Raw genomic sequence first — 20004 nt, forward strand, 5'->3', positions numbered from 1 at the left:
CATGGAAGAGATCGATACAGTGCAGCCCTGGGCAGGTAGACAGAAAGCAAGATAAAGTCTTGATGCCTGGTATCTTTCTGCTCCTGATACTCTGAGGGTTGAGAATAGTTTCTGTCCTTAGATTTTGGGAAACCTATGAATCCTTGCAGTAAATACTGAGTCACTTGAAGCGAGTCATTGTTTTCTGTAATAAAAAGCACCCTAACATAATTGCTATCACTGCCTAAGCTCATTTACTCATAATTTCACAGACTACTTATGTGTTGATGACTAGTAAACCCATACTTCTAATGCAGGCCTTTCTCTGATGTTTCTACAGCTATCTCAAGAATCAGCATATTTTCTTAGGTAGCCGCCAACAAACCTACCTCCGTACCTTTGCCTCTGCCAACTTGGGAATGTATAATAAAACTAGTTGTGTGCCTTCCAGTGCTGTTTCTCTCCCCTCCAACCAACACTTATTTGCTTTTCGAAAGTGTTAAAAGCTCAACACACCTGCCACTCTTCTATGCTGCGTTACCAGTAACTGAAGCTTTATTTCTATTCCACCTTGTGACGTAGTACTAGGATTATAGGAAATATTATCAGGGAGTTAACCACTGCTATTACAAGTAGAAGAATTTCTGACCAAAAAAGTAAATATATTCTTAAACACATTCATTTATTCAACTGAGTATCTATTAGCTACCAGACAGTGGAGACAGTGTTGAACAGGCAGAAGAGGTCACCATGCTCAAGGAGCTTATACTCTAGTGACAGGACAAACAGACAAGGAAAAATCAGGTGTGATAAAAATAAAAACGCTGTGATAGGAATTAACTGGTTGGGTATTCACATAACTCTATACTGATTATCCACATGTGGCAGCTGTCCACACACAAAGTTGGCTGCAAATTGGAGTCTTTGATTTCACAAAACAACAATGACAACAAAATTTAAGCTGCTTTTGGGGGGCCTTTTGGCTCACGATTCATAGCCTAATGAACTGGCAGATAGTATAGTAAATATCTGGACATAGAATTACTCTGCACTGGGCTTCCCTGGTGGTGCGGTGGTTAAGAATCCGCCTGCCAATGCAGGGGACACGGGTTCGAACCCTAGTCCGGGAAGATCCCACATGGAACGGAGCAACTAAGCCTGTGCACAACTACTGAGCCTGCACTCTAGAGCTCACGAGCCACAACTACTGAAGCCTGTGTGCCTAGAGCTCGGGCTCCACCACAAGAGAAGCCACTGCAATGAGAAGCCCTCACACTGCAATGAAGACCCAACACAGCCAAAAATAAATAAATAAAATAAATAAATTTATAAAAATAATGTTCTATATTCTAGAAATGCCATTACCAGGTAGGAAAAGCTTATTATTCTAAAAAAAAAAAAAAAAAAAAATTACTCTTCACTCCTTTTAAGGACAAAAATCCAATTCTATATTGTAAATCTTTAATTCATAAGCAGATTTCTATTAAATGTTTTTCTCAGATCAAGTGTTTTTAAAACTATATAAAATTATATTCCAGGTCCTTCTATAGAATTCACTACAGAAAAGTTGCAGTTTCCAGAGGATCTAGAGAATCAGGAAAGACATTCAACCTGTCCGCTAATACCAGGACCCAATGTAAAATATGGCCATTTTCTAGATTCTTTATTGCTTAGACAACAAGCTCTCTCGTGACAGGACAACAGAACTTTCACCAGTAACTGCACTTTACTATCTAAACACTTTACATGTTGCTCCCATACTCTTTAGAACTGACCTAATTAATATATAAGCAAGTGTCAGAAACAAGGAGAACTTGTAAAATGGAGCACAGGGGCGAAAATCAAGTAAGTGCTATAATGCAATACATTTCCCACTTTTTAAAAAAGCAGAGAATCAGTATGGACTAGCATAGCTAGAATCACACAAAATTTTCCACTATATTTGCATGGAACTAATTCTGAAACTAACTGGAATGAAAGAAATTATAGCAGCTGTTAGGAATGGAGAAAATACCTGGTACTTCTAAGCATTTGCGGGGAGGTATGGAGAGAGAGAGGGGAGTCCCAAAATGGGAGAACAGAGTCACATGGTTCCCTCCCCAGAGATCTTTAGTATTGAACACAAGAATCCAAATCTAGGCTATGGGAATGATCAGTTCCCTTATTACAGCACTCTGTCTTTCACCCAAGTGCCTTAGACAAAAAGAAATACTGGAATGCTTTACAGACAATGGATTTGGAACTGAGAAGACCTAACAGTACTTGTTAAAAGGATCCAGATGTCTTAAAATCCGGTACAAAGTTGCTTTAAATCCCTCATCCAGCTGACAGCCTCAAAGAACCCTGATATAAATGGCATATCCGAACATAATGCATTACAACAGGACCCATTATCACACATACTCTGGCTACAAAAAGGATCAGATCTCAATGCCACAATGTACATGTGTAATTCCTATAGGAAAAGTCTGGTAACAAGTAGGCTAACAGCCACTGGTGTGTCTGTTCCCCATCACCAGCATGTCGCTTGTATGGTGTGGATATGTCTTTACCTTCTCCATCATTAGCATTGTTTAGAAGCAATATATATAATATATGTATATACACATATATGATATATATATTATATGATTACACACACACACACATATATGTTTAAAGTGGTAGATCAACAAATACTTGAAAACTATTACATGCCAAGTACTCTGTACTAAGCATTTAGGATAAAACCCACATGTTCTTCCTGCCCTTGAGGAAATTACAGTCTAATGGGAAAGACAGACTTTAAACAAAGAATCACAAATAATTAAGCAAATAATTTCATGTATGTAAAGTACTATGAAAAGCATAAAGTATCACATAAGAAATCTATACTAATCTGGGAACATCAGGGAATCCTGTCCTATCCTCCACTGAGGAAAGGATGTTTAAAACAAGATGGAAAGGATGAGTCGAATTTTTCTAGACAAAGTCCTTAGAAAACACAGGTAGACATAATGACAGCATGGCATATTTTGAGAGATTAACAGGTGCTTAGCCCCTTGCCAGAAACCACTCTATAATCAAGACAGCTGTTGAAAACAGTTGATGATTCCAATACGTCAGTCAGATACTAAGAGTTGGTAGGATGTCCTTTCTTAGGACCAAGTACTTCAATATCATCCAGTGTTATCAGAAACAAAAACATCCCTGAGCCCCTGAGCACCAGGAAGGCTGCCAAGCAGGGTGGCTGCTCAGTGGAAATCAGGACCTGGGAGAGAGGAAGGCAGCTTCAGCAAGACTGTGGCAAATATATTGAGAATAACCGGAGTCAGGTTTCTTAAAGTCAGAGAAGAAAGTTACAAATGAGAAGGAAATTGCAGAAGGAAGCCTGTGATGTTGAATTGGAGATATTGGTGTGAACTCAAGTTTTTCAATATATATAGCTAGATATAAGAATAAATATAGACAATATGTGAGAGAGAAAAAGAGAGAGGGAGGGAGGGAGGGAGAGAGGGAAAGAAGGAGAGAAAGAGAGAATTTCCTAACTGTCCACTGAAAGGGCCTAGGAGCAGTGATTACCGTAGTAGCAATGCAGTAATTTGTACCCAAGATCCTGGCTTCTAAATTTCTTTCTCCACGAGAAGAAACTTGAGTTACCTGGCTATTACAAGGCTGAGGATAATACAAGATGAACCTAGAACATCTTTGTGTGCCACAAAGAAAAGGAGGTACTCAAAGAATGATAAGGTTAATCTCAAAAGAACACAAGAGTCAACTTAAGGAGGCTCTTACTGATCTAGACTGGAACAATTTGAGGATCAAAATAATGAATAACTGAATAATAAATAATTGAAATAATAGGAGTTCAGCAGTCCATATTGAAAGAAAGATAGAAAGAAAGGAAGAAAGAAAAAGAAAGGAAGCAAGGAAAGAAGGAAGGATGGAAGAGGGAGGGAGGGAAGGAGGCAGCTTTTCCTTTCAGAAAAAGCCTACCAAAAAGTGTAAATGAGATAATGGAATTTTAAGAATCACCTACTGGCAATCATCAGAGTAATAACTCAGTCAAGAAAACACTAATGGATACCCAAACTAATGGGTGAAAGTAGGATGAAAATGGGATGTTCATAAAGTCTCAAAATATCTCCACATAAAATATTTCTTGATGATAAAAGGAAAGGAGGAACTTTAATGAGGAGACACCTGGAAGAGATCACCTTATCCAAGTGATCAAAGTTAGCATCATTTTTGTGGAGGAAGACAGACATCGTGTACCACCCGAAGGGATGCAGTGAGCAGAGCAGGGCTCCATGGCTGTAACATTCTTGCCAAAGGTGACTGACCTCTCATGTGAGGAACACCAGGCAAACCCAAACAGAAAAGTGCTCTGTAAAACAACTGGCTTCTAATCCTAAAACATGTTAAAGTCATGAAAGACAGAACAACCGAGACAATGTTCCAGACTGAAGGGGACCAAAGAGATGACAAATGTGACATTCCGGATTAAATTCTTGTTCTGCTAAAGCCATCATTTGGGCTGTCAGGGAAACCTGAATAGGGTCTGTGGGTGAAAGGAATATAGAAGTGATCTGGCTGTTTTCACTTTTTGGTAAGTTTTAAATTATTTTAAAATAAAAAGTAAAATAAATTTTAAAGCACATCTAACATTTAATAAAAAAAAGAAAGAAACGACATCTCAAATAGTAAATACATACAAAAATGTTCATTCCTTCTGACAATGAATGCAAATTAAAGTAGTCTTAAAGTATCATTTTATACCTGCTTGGCTTTTATTGTAGTCATTTGTTTTATCTATCTGATGGTTTGCTTTGTAACATGATAACTAGAAAGGGTTTATTCTTTGTTTCCTAAGCACTGTTACATAAAGTGAAGCTGTGAGAAAAGCGTGGAACAGATTCTCGTTCAGAACCCCCAGAAAGAACCCACCCTACCAACGCCTTGACTTCTGACTTCTTGCCTCCTGAACTGAAGGTTTCCCCTGCCTGTGGCAGACACCAGAGAGTCACCACCAGGGATGCAAAAAAGGACACAGGCAGAAAGACGCAGAGAACTCCCAACCTGAGCTTCCTCAAGTGCCTTCACTTCCATTGCTGTTCTTGCCTGATCGCAAGTTGTGCCAGTGTGCCTTCCTTTCCTCTCCTTGCCAACACCTTTGACTATCCCGGCACCCAGAGCTGTATTCACTGTGACTGAAGGTCCATGTTTTATATTCTGTCTTCACAACGAGCTCGTCAGCCTGAGGATGGCTCATAAACTCATAATCCTTACAAAAACTCTAGAAAAAAGATTCCATTATTTTCTCCACTTTACAGAAGCAATTGAGGATTACAGACTTAAGCAGCTTGCCTGAAGTGACATAGCCAGCAAGCAGTATAAGTGGGGTATGAACCCAGGCAGTCTGGCTCCCACGCTTCTAACCTCTATGATATGCTGCTGTACTACGATACTCAGACGGGGCCGAGGTACTGAAATCTGCTACAGTCCTTTTGAAGAGCAATGAGGCCATGCCATCTCTGTAGTCATCAAATCCTCAGACTCTTGGCCACTAATAAATTGCTGACAGTTTATCCTAAGGAAAGCTATATGCACAAGGATGTTCTCTATAATGGAAAAATTTTAAATGATCTATAGGGAAATGGGTTAGTTATGATTCATGGACTTGATAGAACATTCTACAGTCAGTCATTATCATTATTAATGATAATGGTAATCATTTTTAATGATAATTATGGAGATATATGGAAAATAGGGAAATGTTTACAATATAATATTAAGTTAAAAAATACAAAGTTTATGTATACTGGTAAATATGTAAACATTCTGTGTGCATAACAGGAACAAATTAAAAAGTAAAATATTTAAATGATAATAGCTGTTAGAAAGTCATGGGATAATTGGTGACTTTTTTCCTTTCAAATATTTCTATGATGTTTACAACAAAACAATACAAATTAAATACTCCCCAAACATATCATATTAAAACCTGTCTAGAAAGTGATGCAAGGATTCTTTTCATGCTTCCTCAACCCTTCTTTTCAGGGGATGAGTGGTGATTATGTCCATTTACATGGAAACTTGTTAAATTTTTTTAAAAGACAATAAAATTATATACATTTTATGATTCAATATAATATAACACACACACATCTAGAGGACATACACTGGAATATCTACTGAGGCTATCTCTAGGTGGTGAGATTAAGGGGATTCTTTCTTTTTCTTCATACCATTTTTGAACTTAGTGTTATACACATGTATTCATTTCTAATAACTTTTTTAAAAGAACTGTATAGGTAAACTATTACCAAACTAAAATACTTAAAAATAACATACTTTTGGTAACCAACTCCATAATTTCATCAGAAAAATAGAAATAGCTTTCTCATATCATTTATTCTATATTCTGCTCTCTTTGCTAGACCCACCACCAACTATATCTCATGCTAGTAATCCAAAATGATCAACTGAGAATCTACCTATCTATAGTATATGTACAAGCCCAACACTTATACACTCAAATCGCTGACCAATGAATCCATATCAAGAAGGAAATGCCATTCATACTGACTTTCTTACAAGGATTTAAATATACTTTCTGTGAATTGATACTTCTTGTTGTAAACTTTAAAGCCTAATAGAAAAATTAAAGCTTAGAAAGTCACATTGCCCAGCAAGAGAATGATAAGAAAAATAATCCTAAATGATTAGGTAGAAATACCTAAATGTTATCACCAAAAATAAATGATTATTTTTATTAAGTACTTTTAATACATTTTAAGTGTTCTGTTTAAAAAGTAGGTAAAATCTTGATGAAATCTGAATATGCTATGAGGTTGAGAAAAAACAAAGATCAGAAATCAGGGAAAAGAATAAATGTATAGAAAAGAAGCAAAAATAAGAGTCAAAATTTAGAGGCCCTTAAGGTAAAAAATAATTCCATGATAGGCAGAATTAGATTATAAGCAAATTTTAAGCATAGCACAGCCAAGAACTGTCCATAGAATAGATTATGATGATGACAAGGGTTAAGGAATATTACATGTGCTAGAAGGTGGGGCTATTAGGGAAGAAGAGAAAATGTTATAGGGTATAGCAAAAAAACAGTTATATTCAAAACTATTAACTGCAGTCTTTTAAAATTGGAAGGAATTTTATCTGTTTGGCATGGTTTTAAAATGTAGGCCTGTATGAAGGAATGGATGCTATGAACATATGGCGTGTTCTGTTGTATGAGTACGAAAGTGAGTATCTAGAATGAGAAAAGCCCTAAACATCTGAAGCGGATTAATATATTCACTATCTCAAATCTGATTGGCTAAAACTGAGATCATGACATCCAATCTCAACCTGGTATATGTGTGAATCAGGGATAACTCATCACATTTTTCTTCCTCTTGTGAGTTACTAAAATGGCATACAGAGGCAACGAAGCCATGCTATCCCTAAAGTTTTCTCTCTTCTGCCTATGCCAAGCATGATTTTTATCCTCTCAAGCCATTTCTTCCTCTAAAGAGCTCACCAAAGTTGTCATCCTTCCTATCAGCAGCGCCACTGGGCTCTGATGAGTGACACCCAGACATTTAAACTCAAAAGCTGCTTCAGAAGGGAGTTATTAAAATTCAAATGAGCTGGGCATATTGAAGAAGAAAACACTTGTTTGCATGCACACCTCCGCATTTGGCCATCCCATTTAGACCCATAGAGCAGGGTCTGGTTTTGTTTTTGTAAATGGGCTTCCGAGGCGGAGGTCAGCCTCCCACGGCCTCCACTCCTCTGGGGTCATCATTAGTAATGGGTAAGGCTGAATGGATTTTCCTCTGAATCTAGTCAGTAAACCTGACAAGAAGGCAGCCCTCTCCCACAACCTGAGAATGCCAAAAATGTGACTGGTAATATAGCATTTTTAAAATATTTCATTTATTTGTCTTAAAATAGCTTTAATAGTAAGATTTTACATAATGTTTCTGATGTCAATTTCACCTGATTTTTCAGTTTTAGAACAGAATACTTCCTGTTGTCCCATGACTGCATAATCATAAAAATATTACATTTAACAAAAATTTCCACCAGATTCAGAGAAAATTCATTTCTGTTAAGAAATATGAATCTAGGGAGCCAAATGACATTTTAGTCACTAGAAAAGAAAAAGAGTATGTCTTTCATTTGGTCTTAAGAGTTTTATATTTCATGGAAATATCTCACGTTATCATCATTTAAAAATTTTATAAGATATCAGTGAGCAAACTAACAAAAAATAGAGCAAAAATATATGTTCCTAGAATTATTCTAGCCATGGATATTTTAGATGCTCCTTTAGTAAGAATTCAATTTCCTCCTAATGGAGACATCTCTGTACTTTAAAAACACTTAATTTATGGCAATATAAACAATTAACTCCACATTATATATATGACATGTTCATATATAAACGTATCTTGTACAACAATGACATAACCTTATACCAATTTTTACTGAGGATATGTAAAAGCAAATAATGCTAAGTCGCGACCTGAGGATAATATTATGCACAATTTCTAGAACTGCAGAAACTAAGGGAATTCATGTCCAACCTATGAAAGTAGTTTACAATCTGGAAGCTCCAGGGATTTCTGTACCCAGTGGAAACTTAGACAATGGACATGACTTTTAATGTCCCTTCCAATGGTGAGATTTTATCCTTCCATGACCTTCATTAATCAATGACTTCAGATGTCTCCAGATGTCTTCATTTTAATTGGTTTAAAAACTTTTTTCCCCCTAAAACTGGGATGGTCTTGTTGTAATACAGGCACTGATTTTGCCCAGACTGACACAGCCAACCCAACGAAGAATGAAACTAGCACACACCAGTGAAAGAATATTACATAAAACTGGTTCCTGAGCCATGACATGCTCATTTCGGATCCATTTTTTCCTCATAGCACGAAATGGTAGGTGTGTATCATTAAAGAGCATTTATTTAATAGTTTATGTGTCATTATTTTGACTCCAGTTAAAAACAAAAGGCACTCAATCTCTGTCTTTAGGTTGTGTGTGGCAGCAACAAAGAATCACAAAGGGACAACTGGTGCAGAGAAAAGGAACATAAACTAAAATTAAGAACTAGAGCCAGTGATTCCAACAACACAAAGTGATCACACAAGGTTCAGGGAGAAGACTTACCTCCAAGTCTGATCCTGGAATACAAACTGCACCCATGTGTGTTTTCTCTTTTTAGGTCACACTCACTTGAAATTGACAAGAAAAGTAATGTGCACTTATACTTTCGAAATGGCCAAAAGGAAGATTAAGATATTCACATGTCCTGCAAGATCAGATATGGTAGTTCCAACAGTATACACAGTGTGTATGTTTATGTACCACTTAGTGTAGTTGGCCTCCTAGTCATCTCTACTGCAAAGATGATCTGGCAGGAGAAATTATTCACCCCTTCAGACTTGTATCGTTTAATTCTACAGAAGCAAGCTAAGGGCACACAAACTTGACATGTAGACAGTATGATACAGTTCAAGAAACGTGCTCACTTGCCTTTTTTTCCTCCTGTAATGAAGAAGCCAATGGCTGCTCTAATAAAACTGCTTTCAGGCAAATAGCTATAGTCAGTAGGAACTGTGGAGACAGAAAATGATCAATTTAACCAATGAACCTGGTGGGACTAATGAAGGAAAGATAATGATCTCATGCTGCCATATCAACCTAGAGACAAAGCAGAAGTGTTTATGCCATTAATCTCAGAACAATACTCTGTGGTTGCAACTAATTCTATTAGGTTAAGTGACTGGCCTTGAAGTCATCACTTAGGCTATGCAGGCAAATCTAAAATGGTGGTAAATCTAGAGGAGGCTGAAAAACCACAGAGGACAAAAATTGTACTGAAGTGGTTTAAAAAAACCCTTTTCCACTTTGGCACATCAATGAGCCGCAATCCAGTGACCTCTTCTGTGTCAGCAAGGAGTCTACTGGGCTTCTAGGATGAGACCACCATTCTCTGGGCTATTTCAGGGCACCGTGAGTCAGATATATGAACTATGGAAATACATCAATCAGCATTAATATCAGCCAGTCTCTTACTTCATAAGGCAGGGGCCTACCTCTATGTGACCAACGCGTGCAAATAACCAGATGTGCCTGCTGACCTGGAACAGTGAAGGAGTGACATTTATGCTTGTTGAGTCCTGGGAGTTTCCCAGATTCTTTTCCTCCCAGTTCCACATAATTGTTTCATGAAATGGTTTTTACTGGGATAGATGGCTCAACTTTTCCAGACACACAATCATGTTGCTCCAAAGAACCTGGGTGTAAGATGACTCACTACGACCTGCCTTCAGTATATGTGGGCCAGATGGTGTACTCCACAGTATAACAATTAAAAGCCTATGTGAAAAAGCAAAAGCCTGACATACACATGCTATTTTACCAGGACCTTGTGAGAGCACTGCCCTTCAAAACTAGCAATACCAAGGGTTTCTAATATGACTACTTTTTTTTCCTTTTCCAGTTTTAATATGACAGCTTCTAGTTGTCTAAAGTTCATTATGTTGGGAATGCTGTGGAACCATGTCCTATTTCTATAGCTGAGGAGTGATTGAAAATGAGGGAGACAGTAATTATAGTAGCCCATGGTAATGCTGTCTGTAGACTACCTGTCAGGGGATATGTGAAACTACGTTTTAATGAGGAATCTTTGGCACCTAAACCTCCCTGGCATGAGTCCAAGAGAGCCAGTGGTCAAAATTCTATAAAGAGCAAGGAGTAGCTATAGGTCCCAGTGCATTACAGTGATGTCTTCCCCAGAAGATCGCCAAGTACACACATAAGTTAAGCATGTGGGAATTGCAAATATTTTTATTGCTTTTATTAAAAAGCTGGAAATAGAAAAAGCCTTGTTACATTAAGACGTAGGATTTTAATTCCAAGGCCGAGGAGATATACATCTTTAAAAGTACTTACCCAATTATTTTCTCAAAACCAGAGGCCAGAAGAACTCCAGCCATATATGAAGAGTTTTTTAATGAAATATGAATATTATACAAACTATGATTACATCTAGTAAAATAAAAAGAACTCTGTTCCAAGCTTCAAGGGTCTGATTCCTAGTTTCTGGATTTCTCATTAAGCTTGCACCTAAGTCATGTAATCTTTCTGAGCCTCGGGTTCTCCATTTGTAAAATATGGGGTTAGACTCAATGTCTAAACCAATCTCCAAGGAAGGCAGAGAGAAAGAGTGGAAAGAGCATGGGCTTTGGCGGCCGACAGATCTTAGTTCAAACCGCATGTTTACCATTTACTGCTATGTGACCCTGGGCAAGTCAGGAGACCTCTCCACAGTCCATTTTCCTCTGATGTAAAAGAGGGTCAGTAATATCCACCACTGTGCTAGGGTAGCTGTGAAAATTAACTCTCTTAACAAAGCACATTGCCCCACGTCAGCAATCCCTCCTTCCAGCTCCAGTGTTCTATGACTCCAGTCTTACCCGAGGTTCTACTTTGATTTGAGGACAGAGTAGACAGATGAAGATGTCCTAGAAGCCAGATTGCATTTGACTGAAGACCAATCACCCCAGACACACTGATGACCTATAAATGAAATGTAACAGCTCAATGATGGGGCAAGATCCAAATTCTATTCAATAGAAGGCCACTCACAGGAGGTCACTAATCTTTTATGAGGTGGTGGCTTGGCTGGTAATGAGATATACAAGACGTACTATCAACTGTCTAGTATATTAAATGTGGGACATAGAGGTGATCAACAAGTGTTGCTGAATGAATGAATGAATCTATCAATCATGATGGAAGGTACCAGTGGCTGTCTCAGTTTTCACTGAGACAGACTGGTCTAAAGGAATTTTCAAAAAATGAGAAAAGAAAATCCAAAAAGTAAAAAGAGGTGATAGTTGCTTAAAACTAAAGTACCTTTAAAAGTAGAAGGAGATACTATTTTGTTCTCTTCTTTGAATAATGCTCTATTACTGTTTTATCATTCATAATAAGATTTTTAAAATAATAGTTTTCATTTATAGATTTTTTTCCAAGTTACAGCAACTTATGTTTCAGTAGAACTTTTTTTGGAGAATATTCATATTCATACATGCAAAAGAGTTTCTTCTGTTCAGAAATTTGTTTGCTTTTAAAACCATGAATTCCTAAAACTTCTTTTATGTGGTATTATAACCAGCTATATTTTGCAAGAATGAAAACAAGTATGCTAAGTGAAAAGCCTAGGATACAAAGTTCTACATGTGATGAGAATACAACTATGCAGAGAAAATAAGAATGCTTAAAAAGAAATATGACCAAATATTAGTATCAGCTGCTTCAGGTTGGGAGGAACATCAGTGATATTTTTTCAGCTTCTTTCATCCTGTGCTTTTAAGTTTATTCAATGAACATCATGATTTTTTAAAAATAAAAATCTGAAAATATAAAATCATTTCTCAGCAGATGGACATGTTTATTCTTTAGCCAAGGAGAATGCTGACCATAATTTACCCAAATACCTTTACCAGTGATATCTGAACTAGTGCCTCTTGACTATTCTGCTTATGCCCTGCCCTTTGACTGTCTTCCACTTTTCCTTGTCTGGAGGGCCTGACATTCTTTGCAAGGTCAGGTTTTAATGTTTAAGAGAAACCAGTACCAACTTAACTCAAAAATGCCAGCTTTCTTTTTTTCCAGAGGTGGTGTGTGTTGATCAGCAAATTATGCAGGGCCGTAAGCCATTCTCTAATGACCCTTGAACTCACCATGAATAACCAGAGATTTTCCCATTGTCTAAGTAAAACAGTTTATAACATGAAAAAGAAAAAAGACCACAAAGGGGAGTATCTGTTTTCCCACTCAAGGGTCTGAAATTCCCCTCCTCACCTGAGTTAAAGTTCTAATGACTTCATTAAGTCTGCCTTGAAAATGAGAGGACTGGATGGCTTCCGACTTCAGCTGAAAGAAAAAGGAGAAATACCCATCCCGCATGCCCCCAGAAGTAAATAATGATATTCCCAGTGTATGAGTTATCATCATCTAAGCTGTGAAATAATTTATCATTATATCCTTATATTTCGAAAACAAAAGCTGTGAGCTCCTTGAAGGCAGGACCCATGCTTTATGAAATCACTGATTTCCTAGCACCAGTTCAGTGTGGCATGTAGCAGTCACGTAATAAACCTTTACTGTATGAACAAAGGAACACCTTAGAATTACTTGTAAATTTACATATACGTATGTCCACTACACAAACCATTTTAAAGTGAAAGCATAATTACATAGATATCAACTTAAACATCACAGATGCAAAACGGAGTTTCTTATGAATGGCTTTTTAAATTTCTTAGGCTCCAATCACTTTTCTCATTTAGAGAATTTTGTAGAAAGTATATAAGTTGACTAGGTTTAATTCTTACAAACCAAATAAAATAAGGAACATATCTCGATAGAAAGAATTCTTGACCAAGAGCAATTTTCCATATATAAAGGCACTAGAAAGCCCAGTGTAAACAATACCATGATCATATATTGTTCTTTCCTTAGCATACTGAGATATTGGGTATTCTTTTCTTGCTGTGACTATGTACACATTTAGGTTTCTTCCCGCCCCGCCCCTCCCTTTTTTTTTTTTACCTGCATTACATCCCCTTCAGAGCCTACCAAGGCCACCATGCCATGAAGAGCTGCCAAACAAAGCATTGTGGAGGTGCCCTGAAAACAAAGTATCAGAATATGTCAAGAGGGAAACAGTCCTTGGGTTTGAAGTGGATAAAAATTATATCATAGAGAAACAACCGGCCAAAATGGTACTAAATTTGTAGGGTCAACACAACCTGTGTCACTGAACTGAGAACGGCAGCAGACTTGAATAAAGTAACAGGTTAAAGTTGTTAGATTCTAGGTGGTTTCTTGTCATTTTTTATTTTTCAAAACTACAGTGTTGTTTTAAAATTAACACACTGACAAAAGAGCCAGTTTAAAAAAAAACACTATAATGGTTAACAAGATGTATCATTTATAAGGCATTAAAAATACATGTGTCTTGGGGGAGATTGGTTCAAGATGGCGGAGTAGAAGGAAGTGCGCTCACTCCCTCTTGTGAGAACACCAAAATAACAACTAACTGCTGAACAATCATTGAAGGAAGATATTGGAACTCACCAAAAAAAGATACCCCACATCCAAAGACAAAGCAGAAGCTGCAATGAGATGGTAGAAGGGGCGCAATCACAATAAAATCAGATCCTGTAACTGCTGGGTGGGTGACTCACAAACTGGAGAACAATTATAACACAGCAGTCCACCCACTGGAGTGAAGTTTCTGAGTCCCACGTCAGGCTTCCCAACCTGGGGGTCTGGCAACGGGAGGAGGAATTCCCAGAGAATCAGACTTTGAAGGCTAGTGGGATTTCATTGCAGGACTTCGACAGGACTCGGGGAAACAGAGACTCCACTCTTGGAGGACACACACAAAGTAGTGTGCGCATCAGGACCCAGGGAGAAGGAGCAGTGACCCCATAGGAGACTGAACCAGACCTAACAGCTAGTGCTGGAGAGTCTCCTGCAGAGGCGGGGGGTGGCTGTGGCTCACCATAGGGACAAGGACACTGGCAGCAGAAGTTCTGGGAAGTACTCCTTGGCATGAGCCCTTTCAGAGTCCACCATTAGCCCCACCAAAGAGCCTGTAGCCTCCAGCGCTGGGTAACCTCAGGCCAAACAACCAACAGAGAGGGAACTCAGCCCCACCCAACAGCAGACAAGCGGATTTAAGTTTTACTGAGCTCTGCCACCAGAGCAACACCCAGCTCTACCCACCACCAGTCCCTCCCATCAGGAAGCTTGCACAAGGCTCTTACATAGCCTCATCCACCAGAGGGCAGACAGCAGAAGCAAGAAGAACTACAATCCTGCAGCCTGTGGAATGAAAACCACATTCACAGAATGATAGACAAAATAAAAAGGCAGAGGACTATGTACCAGATGAAGGAACAAGATAAAACCCCAGAAAAACAACTAAATGAAGGGGAGAACAGTAACCTTCCAGAAAAAGAATTCAGAATAATGATAGTGAAGATGATCCAGGACCTCAGAAAAAGAATGGAGGCAAAAATCGAGAACATGCAAGAAATGTTTAACAAAGACCTAGGAGAATTAAAGAACAAACACCTAGAAGAATTAAAGAACAAGCAAACAGAGATGAACAATACAATAACTGAAATGAAAAATACACTAGAAGGAATCAATAGCAGAATAACTGAGGCAGAAGAACGGATAAGTGACCCGGAAGACAGAATGGTGGAATTCACTGCTGCGGAACAGAATAAAGAAAAAAGAATGAAAAGAAATGAAGACAGCCTAAGAGATGTCTGAGCCAACATTAAATGCACCAACATTTGCATTACAGGGGTCCCAGAAGGAGAAGAGAGAGAGAAAGAACCCGAGAAAATATCTGAAGCGATTATAGTCAAAAACTTCCCTAACATGGGAAAGGAAATAGACACCCAAGTCCAGGAAGCGCAGAGAATCCCAGGCAGGATAAACCCAAGGAGAAACATGCCAAGACACATAGTAATCAAATGGACAAAAATTAAAGAAAAAGAAAAATTATTAAAAGTGACAAGGGAAAAACGACAAATAACATACAAGGGAACCCCCATGAGGTAAACAGCTGATTTCTCAGCGGAAACTCTACAAGCCAGAAGGGAGTGGCACGATATATTTAAAGTGATGAAAGGGAAGAAATTACAACCAAGATTACTATACCCAGCAAGGATCTCATTCAGATTCGACAGAGAAATCAAAAGCTTTACAGACAAACAAAAGCTAAGAGAATTCAGCAACACCAAACCAGCTCTACAACAAATGCTAAAGGAACTTCTCTAACTTCTCTAAGCAGTGTTTCTTGGGAAACACGAGAGAAAAAAGGACCTACAAAGACAGACCCAAAACAATTAAGAAAATGGTAATAGGAACATACATATCGACAATTACCTTAAATGTGAATGGATTAAATGCTCCAACCAAAAGACACAGGCTTGCTGAATGGATACAAAAACAAGACCCATCTGTATGCTGTCTACAAGAGACCCACTTCAGGCCTAGGGGCACATACAGACTGAAAGTCAGGGGATGGAAAAAGATATTCCATGCAAATGGAAATCAAAAGAAAGCTGGAGTGGCAATACTTATATCAGATAAAATAGACTTTAAAATAAAGAATGTTGCAAGAGACAAGGAAGGACACTACATACTGATCAAGGGATCGATCCAAGAAGAAGATATAACAATTATAAATATATATGCACCCAACATAGGACCACCTCAAAAGATAAGGCAAATGCTAACAGCCATAAAAGGAGAAATTGACAGTAACAGAATAATAGAGGGGGACTTTAACACCTCACCTCACTTACACCAATGGACAGATCACCCAGACAGAAAATTAATAAGGAAACACAAGCTTTAAATATCACAACAGACCATATAGATTTAATCGATATTTATAGGACATTCCATCCAAAAACAGCAGATTACACTTTCTTCTCAAGTGAACACAGAACATTCTCCAGGAGAGATCACATCTTGGGTCACAAATCAAGCCTCAGTAAATTTAAGAAAAGTGAAATCATATCAAGCATCTTTTCCAACCAAAATGCTGAGATTAGAAATAAATTACAGGGAAAAAAACATAAAAAACACAAATACATGGAGGCTAAACAATACGTTACAAAATAACCAAGAGATCATTGAAAAAATCAAAGAGGAAATCAAAAATACCTAGAGACAAATAACAACGAAAACACGACAATCCAAAACCTATGGGATGCAGCAAAAGCAGTTCTAAGAGGGAAGTTTATAGCTATACAATCCTACCTCAAGAAACATCTCAAACAAACAGTCTAAACTTACACTTAAAGGAACTAGAGAAAGAGGAACAAACAAAACCCAAAGTTAGTAGAGGAAAGAAATCATGAAGATTAGATCAGAAATAACTGAAAAACAAATGAAGGAAACAATAGCAAAGATCAATAAAACTAAAAGCTGGTTATTTGAGAAGATAAACAAAATTGATAAACCTTGAGCCAGACCCATTAAGAAAAAGAGGGAGAGAACTCAAATCAATAAAATCAGAAATGAAAAAGGAGAAGTTACAATGGACACCACAGAAATAGCAAGCACCATAAGAGACTACTACAAGCAACTCTATGCCAATAAAATGGACAACCTGGAAGAAATGGACAAATTCTAAGAAAGGTATAACCTTCCAAGACTGAACCTGGAAGAAATACAAAATATGAACTGACCAATCACAAGGAACGAAATTGAAACTGTGATTAAAAGTCTTCCAACAAACAAAAGTCCAGGACCAGATGACTTCACAGGTGAATTCTATCAAACATTTAGAGAAGACCTGACACCCATCCTTCTCAAACGCTTCCAAAAAATTGCAGAGGAAGGAACACTACTAAACTCACTCTACAAGGCCACCATCACCCTGTTACCAAAACCAGGCAAAGATATTACAAAAAAAGAAAATTACAGACCAATATCACTGATGAATATAGATGCAAAAATCCTCAACAAAGTACTAGCAAACGGAATCCAGCAGCACATTAAAAGGATCATACACCATGATCAAGTGGGATTTATCCCAAGGATGAAAGGATTCTTCAATATATGCAAATCAATCAATGTGATACACCATATTAACAAATGGAAGAATAAAAACCATTTATTTTTATGTTTTGCAAGTCGTAGCCACAGCAATCAGAAGAAAAAGAAATAAAAGGAATACAAATTGGAAAAGAAGAAGTAAAACTGTCACTCTTTTCAGATGACATAATACTATACACAGATAATCCTAAAGATGCCACCAAAAAACTAGAGCTAATCAATGAATTTGGTAAAGTTGCAGGATACAAAATTAATACACAGAAATCTCTTGCATTCCTATACACTAACAATGAAAGATCAGAAAGAGAAATTAAGGAAACAATCCCATTCACCACTGCAACAAAAACAATAAAATACCTAGCAATAAACCTACCTAAGGAGGTAAAAGACCTGTATTCATAAAACTATAAGACACTGATGAAAGAAATCAAAGATGACACAAACAGATGGAGAGCTACACCATGTTCTTTGATTGGAAGAATCAATATTGTGAAAATGACTATATTACCCAAAGTAATCTACAGATTCAGTGCAATCCCTATCAAATTACCAACGGCACTTTTTACAGAACTAGAACAAAAAATCTTAAAATTTGTATGGAGACAAAAAAGACCCCGAATAGCCAAAGCAATCTTGAGGGAAAAAGATGGAGCTGGAGGAATCAGACTCCGTGACTTCAGACTATACTACAAAGCTACAGTAATCAAGACAATATGGCACTGGCACAAAAACAGAAATATAGATCAATGGAACAGGATAGAAAGACCAGATTTAAACTCACACACCTATGGTCAACTAATCTATGACAAAGGAGGCAAGGATATACAATGGAGAAAAGACAGTCTCTTCAGTAAGTGGTGCTGGCAAAACTGGACAGGTACATGTAAAAGAATGAAATTAGAACATTCCCTAACACCGTACATAGAAATAAACTCAAAATGGATTAAGGACCTAAATGGAAGACCGGACACTATAAACCTCTCAGAGGAAAACATAAGAAGAACACTCTTTGACAAAAATCACAGCAAGATCTTTTTTGACCCACCTCTTAGAGTAATGGAAATAAAAACAAAAATAAGCAAATGGGACCTAATGAAACTTAAAAGCTTTTGTCCAGCAAAGGAAACTATAAACAAGACAAAAAGACAACCCTCAGAATGAGAGAAAATATTTGCAAACGAATCAACATACAAAGTATTAATCTCCTAAATATATAAACAGCTCATGCTGCTCAATATTAAAAAAACAAACAACCCAATCCAAAAATGGGCAGAAGACCTAAATGGACATTTCTCCGAAGAAGATATACAGATTGCCAAGAAGCACATGAAAAGCTGCTCAACATCTCTAATTATCAGAGAAATGCAAATCAAAACTACAATGAGGTATCACCTCACACCAGTTAGAATGGGCATCATCAGAAAATCTACAGACAACAAATGCTGGAGAGGATGTGGAGAAAAGGGAACCCTCTTGCACTGTTGGTGGGAATGGAAACTGATAACAGCCACTGTGGAGAACAATATGGAGGTTCCTTAAAAAACTGAAAACAGAATTACCATATGACCCAGCAATTCCACTACTGGGCATATACCCAGGGAAAACCGTAATTCAAAAAGATACATGCACCCCAATGTTCACTGCAGCACTATTTACAATAGCCAGGTCATGGAAGCAACCTAAATGCCAACTGACAGACGAATAGATAAAGAAGATGTGGTACAGATATACAATGGAATATTACTGAACCATGGAAAGGAACAAAATTGGGTTATTTGTACTGATGTGGATGGAGACTGTCAAACAGTGAAGTAAGTCAGAAAGAGAAAAACAAATATTGTATATTAATGCATATATGCGGAATATAGAAAAATGGTACAGATGAACTGGTTTGCAGGGCAAAAATAGAGACACAGATGTAGACAATAAATGTATGGACACCAAGGGGCGAAGCGGGTGGTAGTGGTGGAGGTGGGATGAATTGGGAGATTGTGATGGACATGTATACACTAATATGTATAAAATAGATAACTAATAAGAACCTGCTGTATAAAAAAATAATAATAAAATTAAATTAAAAAGGAAAAAAAAAGTACATGTGTCTTTCATCTGAAATTGCCTATTCTTTTATGGTTAAGCTATATATCTTGGCAGCACCTATAAATGGTCCAATAAAGTAGCTCTTTTTCCTTTATAAAAATATAAAATAACATGCAGGAGGTCCTTCTACCTCTGTTAGAACAATTCTGATCCAGGCAGGGAGCAGTTTGTTGCCCAAGTCTTCAGCTTTTCCATGTCCACACACAGACAAACCATGAACTATGTTTCCTAACGCCAGGGCAAAACCTGAAGTCTGTTAAAAATAAA

At 37.5% G+C, this 20004-nt stretch overlaps 1 protein-coding gene across 2 annotated transcripts in view; it reads right to left on the reverse strand.

The window, feature by feature from the left end:
- The window catches only part of FOCAD (focadhesin), a 294494-nt gene that overhangs the window by 31440 nt on the left and 243050 nt on the right, over nt 1–20004 (reverse strand). For both annotated transcript variants that reach the window (XM_007454953.1, XM_007454952.1), the window contains exons 30-34: nt 19868–19990; nt 13597–13674; nt 12847–12918; nt 11454–11556; nt 9508–9588 (exon numbers count right to left, since the gene is read on the reverse strand). In XM_007454953.1, coding sequence (XP_007455015.1) covers nt 9508–9588; nt 11454–11556; nt 12847–12918; nt 13597–13674; nt 19868–19990 — 457 coding nt within the window. The remainder of the gene's footprint in view (nt 1–9507; nt 9589–11453; nt 11557–12846; nt 12919–13596; nt 13675–19867; nt 19991–20004) is intronic.

Source organism: Lipotes vexillifer, unplaced genomic scaffold, assembly GCF_000442215.2.
Source record: "Lipotes vexillifer unplaced genomic scaffold, Lipotes_vexillifer_v1.1 scaffold317, whole genome shotgun sequence".
In the NCBI taxonomy this organism is placed as follows: domain Eukaryota; kingdom Metazoa; phylum Chordata; class Mammalia; order Artiodactyla; family Lipotidae; genus Lipotes; species Lipotes vexillifer.